The sequence below is a fragment of the Schistocerca cancellata genome, chromosome 2, assembly GCF_023864275.1.
Source record: "Schistocerca cancellata isolate TAMUIC-IGC-003103 chromosome 2, iqSchCanc2.1, whole genome shotgun sequence".
NCBI lineage: Eukaryota > Metazoa > Arthropoda > Insecta > Orthoptera > Acrididae > Schistocerca > Schistocerca cancellata.
The window spans coordinates 437,785,141-437,797,912 of NC_064627.1; the positions used below are offsets into that span (position 1 = coordinate 437,785,141).

At 44.4% G+C, this 12,772-nt stretch overlaps 1 protein-coding gene across 1 annotated transcript in view; it reads left to right on the forward strand.

Moving 5' to 3' along the window:
• LOC126154837 (uncharacterized) overlaps positions 1–12,772 on the forward strand; it is a 92,371-nt gene that overhangs the window by 38,692 nt on the left and 40,907 nt on the right. The window contains exon 2 of the mRNA XM_049916190.1: positions 7,566–7,697. Within this exon, the coding sequence (XP_049772147.1) occupies positions 7,566–7,697 (132 nt within the window). The remainder of the gene's footprint in view (positions 1–7,565; positions 7,698–12,772) is intronic.

Below are 12,772 nucleotides of genomic sequence, written 5' to 3' on the forward strand. Positions count from 1 at the left end.
GGCGTGGTTTTTAAGATCCGTAAATGAATACTTGAAAATATTATATAACACACATGTTCGATACGGCTAGAAATAAACTTCTTTGATAATTATAACATTTTACTTACTTTGAATTTAAAAAACTCTTATAATCCGACTAAAATCTGATATCAGTTACGGAAATTAAAATTCGATCATAAATATTACAACACTTGCGTATATTTAAATATAATATTTTTTGCTCTAGGGTGTCTGATCGATTGGTCGTGACATACATGCATAGCCGTAGTATTTTGCATTAATTTAATCGCTAGTTACATATCCCGTGGATTCAGAGTGGGACTGCAACGCTCACGCCTTTTGTTCAAAATCATACGTGCAGAGTTTGAAACTTGCTTTTGATTTCTATTTACACTGAAGAGCCACAGAAACTGGCACACCTGTATAACATGGTGTAGGACTCCGTGAGCACGCAGAAGTGCCACAACACGACGTTGTATGGACTCGCCTAACGTCTGAAGTAGTGCTGAAGGGAATTGACACCATGAATCCTTCAGGTCTGTCCATAAATCCATAAGAGTACGAGGGGTGGAGATCTCTTCTAAACAGCACGTTGCAAGCCATCCCAGATATGCTCGTTAATATTCATGTCTCGGGAATTTCTGTAGGTAGTGGAAGTGTTTAAACTCATAAGAGTGTACCTGGAGGGACACTGTGGCAATTCTACACGTATAGGGTGTCGCATTGTCCTGCTGGAATTGCCCAGGTCCGTCGGGAAGCACAATGGAGATGAATGGATTCAGGTGATCAGCCAGGACCCTTACGTACGTGTCACCTGTCAGAGTCGTATCTAGACGTATCAGGGGTTCCCATATCACTCCAACTGCACACGCCCCACACATTTAAAGAGCCTCCACCAGCTTGAACAGTCCCCTGCTGACATGAAGGGTCCATGGATTCATGAGGTTGTCTCCATACCCGTGAGCGTCCATCCGCTCTACTGAATTTGAAACGAGACTCCTCCGACCAGGCAACATGTTTCCAGTCGTCAACAGTCCAATGGTGATGACGGGTCCAGGCAAGGCGTAAAGCTTCGTGTTGTGCAGCCGGCAAGGGTACACTAGTCGGCCTTAGGCCCCGAAAGCCCATATCGATTATGTTTCGTTGAATGGATCGCACCCTGACAGTTTTTGATGGCTCAGCACTGAAATCTGTAGCAATTTGCGGAAGGGTTGCACTTCTGTCAAGTTGTAAGATTGTTGTCAGTCGTCGTTGGTCCCGTTCTTGCAGGATCTTTTTCCAGCTGCTGCGATGTAGGATATTTGATATTTTACCGGATTCGTGATATTCATGGTACAGTCGTGAAACCATTGTGCAGGAAAATACCCACTTCTTCGCTCCTTCGTAGATTCTGTGTCCCATCGCCGATTATAACACCACATTCAAACTCACTTAAATCTTGAAAACCTGCCATTACAGCAGCAGTAACCGACGTAACAACTGTGCCAGACACTTGTTGTCTTATATAGGCGCCGGCAGCGGTGGCCATGCGGTTCTAGGCGCTTCAGTCCGGAACCGCGCGACTGCTACGGTCGCAGGTTCGAATCCAGCCTCGGGCATGGATGTGTGTGATGTCCTTAGGTTAGTTAGGTTTAAGTAGTTCTACGCTCTAGGGGACTGATGACTGAGATGTTGAGTCCCATAGTGCTCAGAGCCATTTGAACCATTCTTATATAGGCGTTGTCGACCGCAGCGCCATATTCTGCATGTTTACGTATCTCTGTGTTTGAATAAGCATACCTATACCAGTTTCCTTGGCGCTTCAGTGTAGTAGGCACGCTCCAGCCCAGCGCACTTGCACCCGGCTTAGCCACCACTAACGCCAGCCCTGCACTAAAACTTAACATTCATTGAGAAAGACACATGGACAGCTGAACTGTTGCAAATCTTCCTCGAACACCGGCTCTCGAGATTTAGTCAATAATGTTTCGTAAGAAAAATGTCATCTGTTTTTCATTATAATGTCAAGACAGGAATTTAGTGGTTAGTTTCGGCTGTTGCCATCAGCAGATCAATCTTTATGTACGTTTCTTCGAACACTTTGTATTGTTTAAATTTACGTATGGTGTACCAGGGTGTTCCTATGAGTAAAATCCGATTGGTCGCGAAATGGAAACCAGAAATGCTTTGTTTGCAACAGATAGGTACACTTTCCAGAAACCACTCGACATAGTCGCCACTCCAGTTTACGCATTCGTCATAGCGTTCTACCAGAGCTCCAATACCCTCGGCATACCAAGCGAGATGGCGCAATGGTTAGCACACTGGACTCACATTCGGGAGGAGGACGGTTCAAAGCCGCTTCCGGCCATCCTGAAGTAGGTTTTCCATGATTTCCGTAAATCGCTTCAGGCAAATTCCGGGATGGTGCCTTTGAAATGGTACAGCCTACTTCCTTTCCCATCCTTCCCTAATGCAACGGGACCAATGATCTCGCTGTTTCGTCAACTCCCCCGAATTAACCTATCAGTCCTCGGCTTAAAAGGCTGCGGCTTGTGCTTTCTTCCAATTCTCTACGCTGACCTGCATCTCGCTGACTGGGCAGTCTTCATAGCCAGCGGTTCATGTGATGAAAGAGGAAAATCAAAGGGAGCCACGTCCGGAATGTATGGAGGGTGATAAAACGGTTCCCATTGGAAACGCTGCAGGAGCATTTTTATTGCCGCTTCAGAGTGCGGCCAAGAATTGTCACGAGGCAGTAAATGCATGCCGTTTACTCGTAAGTTATGTGGGCTGCATTAAATAGGTGAAACGACTCAGCAGGCACTCGTAGTTGGTGGGAGACAATTCTTTCTAGGCATCCTTACGTCCTTGCTGTGGGCTCAGAACTGAAAAGAGCGAGATGAAGCGGTCGATGGACGTAGTAGAGACACTGTCGAACACAAATGTGCAAAGCGTCATCGAATTTTCACCGCGGTTTCCAATTAGCGACCGATCGGACCTTAATAAACGAATAGCCTTCGTACTTCGGTCGCAAGGTACTACGGCCGCAAATAGAGCTTTAATAAGATGATGATTTAATTACACAAATACGCTAACACACAGAAAAAAATTCACGATTTATAGACAGATGGCGCACTGAACTTACCTCCGTTATGTTAGCTGATGACCGTGGCTGCCTCAATGACACTAATCCCACAGTAGGTGGAAGAGCCTACATGGAATTTGGAAGCGATAAAAAGGAAATAATGGCAAGCTGAAGGTAAAATAGGAAGTAACGTGATGAAAATGTAAAACGTGTATAGACTTAATCAGATTAGAGAAGAACTATGTTTTAGTTCTCTTTATTTTAAAATTCTTACGCCTAGACCATCGCAAAAATGAAACCAGTTCTTACTGGTTCGTAGAAATACAAAATAAATAGCTATCTGTTTAATAAGACCTAACGAAGCTTCACAATATCAGGTTATTACCTGCAGAATAAATGATTGTTGTATTGTCTGTCGTAGTCTGCCTCCGTAGCTGCATGCACACACAGATGGCTAATTCGCAAGCTCGATTCCAGCATCTGACAAGAATTTTTACTTGTATCTGTGGATGGTACGAAGTGCAGTCTACCTTGTGAGGTCAAATGAGGGACTGCTTCGTAGATCAGTAGCAGCTCCATGGTCTGGAAAGTCGGGAAAACGGCCGGAAGTGCGGTGTGCTGACCACATCCGCAAGGCGGAAGTAGAAGTGAAGTAGAGAACGACACAGAAGCCGGTCGACATCCCATGGCCTTAACAGCCTGGAAGAGGAACTCTTTTAATACTGTAGATTGTCTGACGTGATCAACTTCGTCTGCCGGTCGTAAATGGGTCGCCACAGAGTTCTCAGGCCGTAGCAAATGAATCAGCCTCTTGGGGCGAAAATTTGCAAATTGCCAGGAATTTAATGGAGATATAACTCAGTCCCGACCATGGAACGCAACCTACATCATTACAGGTTTCAGGGGACCCCAGTTAATAAGGAGACTGGGATAACTGGACAGGGTAAACAACTATAATTAAAACAGATTAATGTTTAGTGTGATATATCATACGAGCTCTCTCCCAGAATTTGCAATCATACAGGCGAGACCAGACTTCACTGGAAAGGTAAGCTACAGACATACACACCCAGTAATCAGTGAATGCACAAGTCAGCACATAAAATTATCCAAAGACCTTAAACAAACCATTGATTTTAAAGTGCTGCAGAGTGCTGAATTATTGTGAGGAGAAGCATAACACATTACAGCGAGAGCTGAACCCATGAGACAGGGGCTTAGGCAACAAAACGGGGTGGTTTCGATGAAGGCTTACCACAGGGGGAACGCTGTCATCTCACTGCAAACAGCAGAGGCGTTCGCCGTTTCCAAGCGGTGATGCCTATGATCGACCGATATTTCTGTCTCAAATTTCTGTCTCTTACTCAAAATAATAAACAGACGAACTTTCACCTGACAGAAGTGGTAAATGCGGAGAGAATATAGCGTGCTCGTCGGAGTCGTCTTGCTATAACCTTTGGTCCCAAAAGCAACTGACAAACTGAGGCTGGAGTGGCTGTACTCTGAATTCTTATGAGTAGTACTCCACGCGTAAACCAAGTTGACACTCGGCACGGTCGCTGTTGGGAGCGACTGTGAATGGTAAATATATTTACGGTCGCTCCCAGCAGCCACCGCGCCGAGTGGCAACTTAGTTTGCGAGTATAGTGCCATCTTTAGTGGGGGACTGAAAGAGGTGGCAATAGTCAAGGTTTTCTTGGCGGGATTTTCAGCGCATACAACATATTTCGTCCACAGAAGTTCCTCATTCTGCCTTACCTCCAACGGTGTTTGTAGCAGAGGTAAACCCGTTTGATTTTCTTACTTAATTTAACAGTCGTTGCCGTCTTAAGCAAACAGTCACTGTTTCAGGAGTCTGTTACGGCCCCTGCTATCTGAGTTTTTAATCAGTGGCAAATTTACATTTGATGTTTGGAGAACTTGAAATAAACTTGGTAACGCAGTAAGAAGTTCTCCAATCATTACAATTTTTTAACTGTCTAGTGTCTTTTTTTTTTTTTTTTTTTTTTTTTTTTTTTGTGACCTCTCGCGAACAAACATACACTCCTGGAAATTGAAATAAGAACACCGTGAATTCATTGTCCCAGGAAGGGGAAACTTTATTGACACATTCCTGGGGTCAGATACATCACATGATCACACTGACAGAACCACAGGCACATAGACACAGGCAACAAAGCATGCACAATGTCGGCACTAGTACAGTGTATATCCACCTTTCGCAGCAATGCAGGCTGCTATTCTCCCATGGAGACGATCGTAGAGATGCTGGATGTAGTCCTGTGGAACGGCTTGCCACGCCATTTCCACCTGGCGCCTCAGTTGGACCAGCGTTCGTGCTGGACGTGCAGACCGCGTGAGACGACGCTTCATCCAGTCTCAAACATGCTCAATGGGGGACAGATCCGGAGATCTTGCTGGCCAGGGTAGTTGACTTACACCTTCTAGAGCACGTTGGGTGGCACGGGATACATGCGGACGTGCATTGTCCTGTTGGAACAGCAAGTTCCCTTGCCGGTCTAGGAATGGTAGAACGATGGGTTCGATGACGGTTTGGATGTACCGTGCACTATTCAGTGTCCCCTCGACGATCACCAGTGGTGTACGGCCAGTGTAGGAGATCGCTCCCCACACCATGATGCCGGGTGTTGGCCCTGTGTGCCTCGGTCGTATGCAGTCCTGATTGTGGCGCTCACCTGCACGGCGCCAAACACGCATACGACCATCATTGGCACCAAGGCAGAAGCGACTCTCATCGCTGAAGACGACACGTCTCCATTCGTCCCTCCATTCACGCCTGTCGCGACACCACTGGAGGCGGGCTGCACGATGTTGGGGCGTGAGCGGAAGACGGCCTAACGGTGCGCGGGACCGTAGCCCAGCTTCATGGAGACGGTTGCGAATGGTCCTCGCCGATACCCCAGGAGCAACAGTGTCCCTAATTTGCTGGGAAGTGGCGGTGCGGTCCCCTACGGCACTGCGTAGGATCCTACGGTCTTGGCGTGCATCCGTGCGTCGCTGCGGTCCGGTCCCAGGTAGACGGGCACGTGCACCTTCCGCCGACCACTGGCGACAACATCGATGTACTGTGGAGACCTCACGCCCCACGTGTTGAGCAATTCGGCGGTACGTCCACCCGGCCTCCCGCATGCCCACTATACGCCCTCGCTCAAAGTCCGTCAACTGCACATACGGTTCACGTCCACGCTGTCGCGGCATGCTACCAGTGTTAAAGACTGCGATGGAGCTCCGTATGCCACGGCAAACTGGCTGACACTGACGGCGGCGGTGCACAAATGCTGCGCAGCTAGCGCCATTCGACGGCCAACACCGCGGTTCCTGGTGTGTCCGCTGTGCCGTGCGTGTGATCATTGCTTGTACAGCCCTCTCGCAGTGTCCGGAGCAAGTATGGTGGGACTGACACACCGGTGTCAATGTGTTCTTTTTTCCATTTCCAGGAGTGTATGTGCATTTCGATGCGTGACTAGTCTTGCTAAGATTGTGGCGATACAAGACGCATTACAGCACTACCTTACAAATCCTGCAGTGCCAGGATATTCATTTTGCCAGTTTTCAATTAGAAACGAAAACAAAAACTGAACTTTGCTTGTAGTGAAGACTTGAAAAAATTTCATTCCAATGTGTTTGTGGGAACACCTTTTGAAGTTACGAAACATTTGTGGAAAGAAATATGCATAATGTACAACTGTCTAAGCACAGTGTCCCAATTAAGATACATGACTTCAGGCAGTGTCTGTACGCTGGGTGAAGCGATTTTGTAAACGTCACTAAGGCAAGGCCTCTCCATAGTTCTATAGACGGCTACTGCTTTCGCCTACAGCTGTTTGCACTTGGCAGTTCTAAGCTGTCAAAAGCACTACAAAGTGTCAGTGATTTTCTTAATTTGACTCGTCTGTACGAGTTTCTTAGGAGAAAAGAGTAGATAAATTAATACGGCATGCAATTTTTGACGCATCATGGTGTTTATGACGTTACATCTCATTAATTATGTGTTGTACAGTGATCTATTGGAGTAGGTATATTCAGCGGTATATGTGGATATTACCTGCGAAATGCGTTGAAAACAGAATTGGTAGAAAAGAAGTAATAAATTTAAGCATAAAATATGATGCGTCAGTTTTTACGTCAAATATCTTGATCCGTGCGGCAGTTTTTCACGCCTCTGAGCGTTTAGGACGTAATATCTCCTGAAGTAAGTTAGTTAGGCGATTCTTACCCCAACAATGGTTGAATCGCTCCAGTGGTTTAGGAGGAGATGTGGAACACACACAGACACACACACACACACACACACACACACACACACATCTATATTAATAGCACGTATGGATTACTGGGGCTAGAGGGAAGGCACTGAAGATGAGTGCCTATTGCTGTAGCCATTTTAATTGAAATTGCTGGTTGCGAGCTGCTTTAAAACGTGTCAAACTGAGTGTCCGGTGGTTGTTAGCCACAAGCTGTCGTTGCGGTGTTGCAGGATGGGCGCTGCGCTGCTACTACTGCAACTCCAAGGGTAACGCCAGCTGCGGGGACCCGTTCTCTCATGAGCTGGCCTATCTCGTCAACTGCTCTCGGCCTGAACAGCTCTGCGGCAAGATCACACACGTCGGTGAGTCTACATGCCAGCTTTTCAGCTTACACGTATCTTTACGCCAAAATTCAATGTTAGAGTTAATGTAGGAGTGTTGCTCCACCTTCTCCACGTGCTCCTTCGTTGATGTCAGGATTGTTGAAAGCTAATTTCAAGCAATTCCGTTAATGATAGACTCATATGAGCACATCGGCCAAAAGGATTAATAACGGCTGTAACTCGACGAGACAGTCCACAAATTACTTCAGGTATGCCACATCCTTCTGACGCCACACACTGATGATTGTTCCCTGTAGAGATACCAAATTGCGGAGATGTCGACTGATACGCTTCACCGATGTTCCTAACAGCTCCAGCCTTTTCTTATGTGGTAAAGATTGGATAATGTAGCGGTCCAGTTGGGGTGCGACACAGTCTTCGCCTCGCTACCAACGAATACGTGTAGCCTTGTGGACATGGCTGTTTCCATCTTAAAAGGCAGGACTGTCCAAATCGTATTCTCCATGAATATGATGGAAACAGCGTCACTTGGTCACCGAGAATGTTGAAATAAATATCCTGCCTGATGTTCGTAGTAATCTGAATGACCGGACGCAAGTCATATTAAGAAAAACCTACTCAAAAACATCAGAAAACCATCCCCGGCCTGTTCACGCTGCAGTTCAAACGTCTAATTACGGTGTAGGTGAAATGGAGGCCTTTGCAGCAACTGAAAAGATGTAAGATCGCAGTTCTTCGGTCTCACTGCATGCCTCCAGTGTACTACTGTGCGGTTTGTGTGTTGGTTACCGCAATGGAGATGTGAAGCTTAATACGCTGCTGTGAACAGTGGCCTTTTGCTTGGTCCCCGACCCCAAATGTTCCTTGCATGCGGTTCCCTTTTCTCGGAAACTGTTTGATATGGGCATGTATTCAAAGACAACAGCAATTTCTGTCGCTTTTGAAACCGATTGTCATTGACAAGGAGCGATACTTGTCTCTGGTCCCTATCGGTTAGGGTTTTTGTACGATCACTGCTCTTACACGGCTGCGGGTGGTGCACCATTCCTTGCAGACACGATGGACAGACCGAGCTGGTGAGTACATGGGGAAACTTCTTTACCGCTGATGTCATACGCCCGTCATTACACGATAGCGCCACTCTCTCACGCCTCTTTGTCGGCGCTGCTTCCACAGAACCGACTCGCACAATAACAACACGACCCTTCCATGAAATACGTCAGAGGTGGAAGGGCACAGGACAGTCTGGTTGAAATTCTACACCACCTACAGCGCTTAAAACCGAGCAGTATGTTCTTGAAGGTTCCAGTGAGTATTCATCTGCCGGCCGAAGTGGCCGCGCGGTTCTGGCGCTGCAGTCTGGAACCGCGAGACCGCTACGGTCGCAGGTTCAAATCCTGCCTCGGGCATGGATGTTTGTGATGTCCTTAGGTTAGTTAGGTTTAACTAGTTCTAAGTTCTAGGCGACTAATGACCTCAGCAGTTGAGTCCCATAGTGCTCAGAGCCATTTGAACCATTTTTTGAGTATTCATCTACGGAAGACTCATATTTTCAGGTGAAACAAATCTTATACCATCATTAATTGATGAATGGAAATGCTTCGATCACTAGTAATTTTTCATGGCAAAGTACTCCTCCTTCTGTTCAGAAACATACTAGTTGCTACAAGAATTCCAATTTACTTACGAATGAACGCACTTTTTTTCTGCAATTGAAAATGACGAAGACAACTGAAACGCATCCTGTAGGAAATACATGGGATAATACACAGCTTGATTGTCCAATTCCACTTTTTCTGTCACAACTCGTTTAATAACAGAAGTCTTACGTTTACAAGTTTTAGGGGATTGGTTTGTTTGCAAAGATATATTTGCTATTCATTATAAGTCAGTAGGTCTTCTTCTAAATTCTCTCACTCCGAACTGTACAGTGAATAGAAGTAAGGGAAATGATCTGTCCAGCAGACCACGAGAAATCGTACGATATCCAGAGTTCCTGTCGGGGCTTGCTCTAGTGTCACAGTTTGGTAGTGGTGCGGAAGTTTTTTTTTATTCTACTCCACTGTATGTTGTTTTCACGATGCATCCGCTACTACCACACGTGTGTGTTACTCTGGACTCTGATTCGGACTGTACTTTGGATTACGATACTGATTGCCTATCTCGTCACGGTTACACATATGGATTCGGCTGCATACATTTCTAGCACTGTGTGCAGTGCTTAAACAGCATAACTCTGCTGCCATTGTGGACTGAACTCTGGGACGGAGCATTGGTGGGATCACTACGGATCTCCACTACGACGCCATAGTCTTAACATTGAGAACTGTCGTCGGAGATACGAAAGTCCGTGATTTTGTCCTTCAAGTAAAAGGGGTTTTTGGATACGTAAAACACATAAAAGGCTACATTAGTTGAGGATACTGTAAAATTAGGTCTCTCGTTAACAAAGTCCAAATGAACGCCGACGATGTAGAATGTGTGCATGACAAGTATGCCTATAATACGTAAACTGTTGTGTCATGCTCTTTATTTGTAGCATCTTTCTAAAATGGCTGAGACTGATAGTTTTCGTAGATGCATGAGATGGTGTGGCAGGATTTTAGTTCCCTAGTCACACAGCGTGTCGTTATCATAAACTCGTTTTTGCAGTCCAGTACATTCGTCAGATTTCATTCTTTATTAATTTTCCTTACTTTTGTGTTTGGTGTGACATTTGTCCATATAAACCTATGACAATACCGTTTAGAGGGAAAATTCGTATAAGATTTACATTCAGCAGGAGAGGTACTGGTAACCTGTTTCGCGAAGAATAGACTGACAATCAGAATATCAGAATGTCAGAAATGACACTCTTTCATAATATGTTGTTTTATGAGATGTTCTTCCAGCCTCATTACTTTAGTGTGGAATTGCGTTTTTTTTACTATTATTGCTATATTTGTGTAGTACAAGTCTCTGATACTTCTCGTTTCATTTGTATACGATGATATTATTTATGTTTTCTTAATTAATTTTTTTATACTCCTCTGCTTAATATGTATTTGTTGTTTTCTTAGAAAATACTGTAATAGAACGTTTTCTAAAGTGTCCTTGGAGCTGTAAATTAGAGTGGCCTTCAATAGAGGATACCGGGAAGCAGACGATACACCACTTGGTTTCCGTCTTGGGACTTTTCACTGACGTCTGTTCAAAGATTTTCATGTTGTTTTCATGTTTTCATGATGTTTACTAGTATTGTTAAAGATTCATCCTTCAGTGCTGTTGACGAAAAATATGTGACAATGCCAGCAACTAATGTTGAAGAAATGTCAAAAATTATTAAAAAAACGTCCGCTGAAGACCCGCAAGTGATACGACAACAAGTGGTCACGAAAGTCTAAATAATTTTGTGGTAGACGTTGTCTTTTCATCTTCTCACCAATAGCGCTCATTAAATATATGAACTATTCCTTACAAAAGAAACACCACAATTATTCTAAGTTGCTGTGTAAAATTTTCAACTGTATCATCTGTGAATTTACATAGATCACATTAATTCCCACGTTTCCGTGAGTTCGCCAATTACATACCATCTTGAATTCCGAGCTACTTGATGTTTCCACATACATATTTTCTTCCAGCTTGGCGGCTCTTCTGTACTGTTCCACAGCGATCAATACTGTTCTGCTATATAAAAGATATTTCACTGCAGCTAAATGTATTGTAGATTTCCTTTTCTTTAATTAAGGGGTCCTCACGAAATAAACGATTGTTTCATAGTCTTTTTGTATTTCACACAGTCAGGAGAAGCTTGGAAGATATCAAGGACTGTGTTTTGAGACTGAGAACGCTGTAATTTTTTGTGTAGGGTCAGGAAGAAGCCAGAAACTTCTCGGAAACGATTGCTTCATTGCTTATTTCTATAATCTGCAGATAGACGATGTCCTGACCTATCAACTAATATTTTGTGTGTGGTAGAGCCTTTGGTAGACAGTGACGAAGTGGATGTATTGCACTGTTCTATACACAAAAGTCTGGCACGTTTGTTGGAAGTGAATGGAGAAAATATGGTGCTGGTTCATGAGGGTAATTTCAGCACCAGTGAGGCGGTTTTGGCAAAAGGGTTATTAATTGCGAATTTGGAATTTCTCAACACAAACAAATTTGAAAGGGGTGAAGTGTTTTGAGGTGACGGGCGAATTGTGGCGCCCTGAAAATATTCTAAGTTCAGAGTTGGCGTGGCCACACGGGCCGCTTGGCAGGTGCGGGCCACTCGGCAGGCCGACCACGTGGTGCCGGACATTGGCCAAAGCAAGAAGGGTACAGCTGCAGCCAAGCGGCTGCGAATTCGATGGTGACGCTGAGTCGATGAGGGAGACACGCCGGGAGTGCTAAAGATGGCGGACTTTGTGAAACCTTAATGGCAGACATTTCACAGTTCATATAGAAATTAATAGTAGCCAGATGAATCATGATACCTCAAAAAGAAACATCTATATTACCATTATTTACACGATGGTTCTGATGGTGTAATCAGATTTTCAATATCTTTATTAGTTTAAAGTTTAGTATCTGACGGTAAATTATGCAAGTAACACCCAGCAACTAATTTTCATAATCTAAACGTTTCATCCGATTTTGTAGATCGTCATGTCTTTAGAAAGGTATTAGTGCAAAATTTAATTGATATAAATTACAGGCATGTAATGTATACGAGTTATTGGAGATCAAAGTGGCCTATTACTATCGATCGCTGCAGGCCATAAGTACTCCACAGTTACACGAAAAAACGGTAGCAGCGTACTTAGAAATATATTTCTTCATCTATGTCTTTGTTTATATCCGATATATACCGTTCATGAAGAAATTGGTTAAATATTTACTGTGTTTTAGAAAGCACAGATACATTAGGCTACTGGCCTACCTTTTGTTGCTATTCCTTTGATAAATGTTTATTTAATTTGTTTATGTATTTAATCACGTGTGTTAGAGCGTGTTTATGGTCCAGCCATAGGAATATTTATTTAATTTCAAGTTATTTAAATGTAAACCCAGTATTTCGAATGTGTTTCATTATGTTTGTGTGGGTGCGTTGGCTTGAAGACATGGTG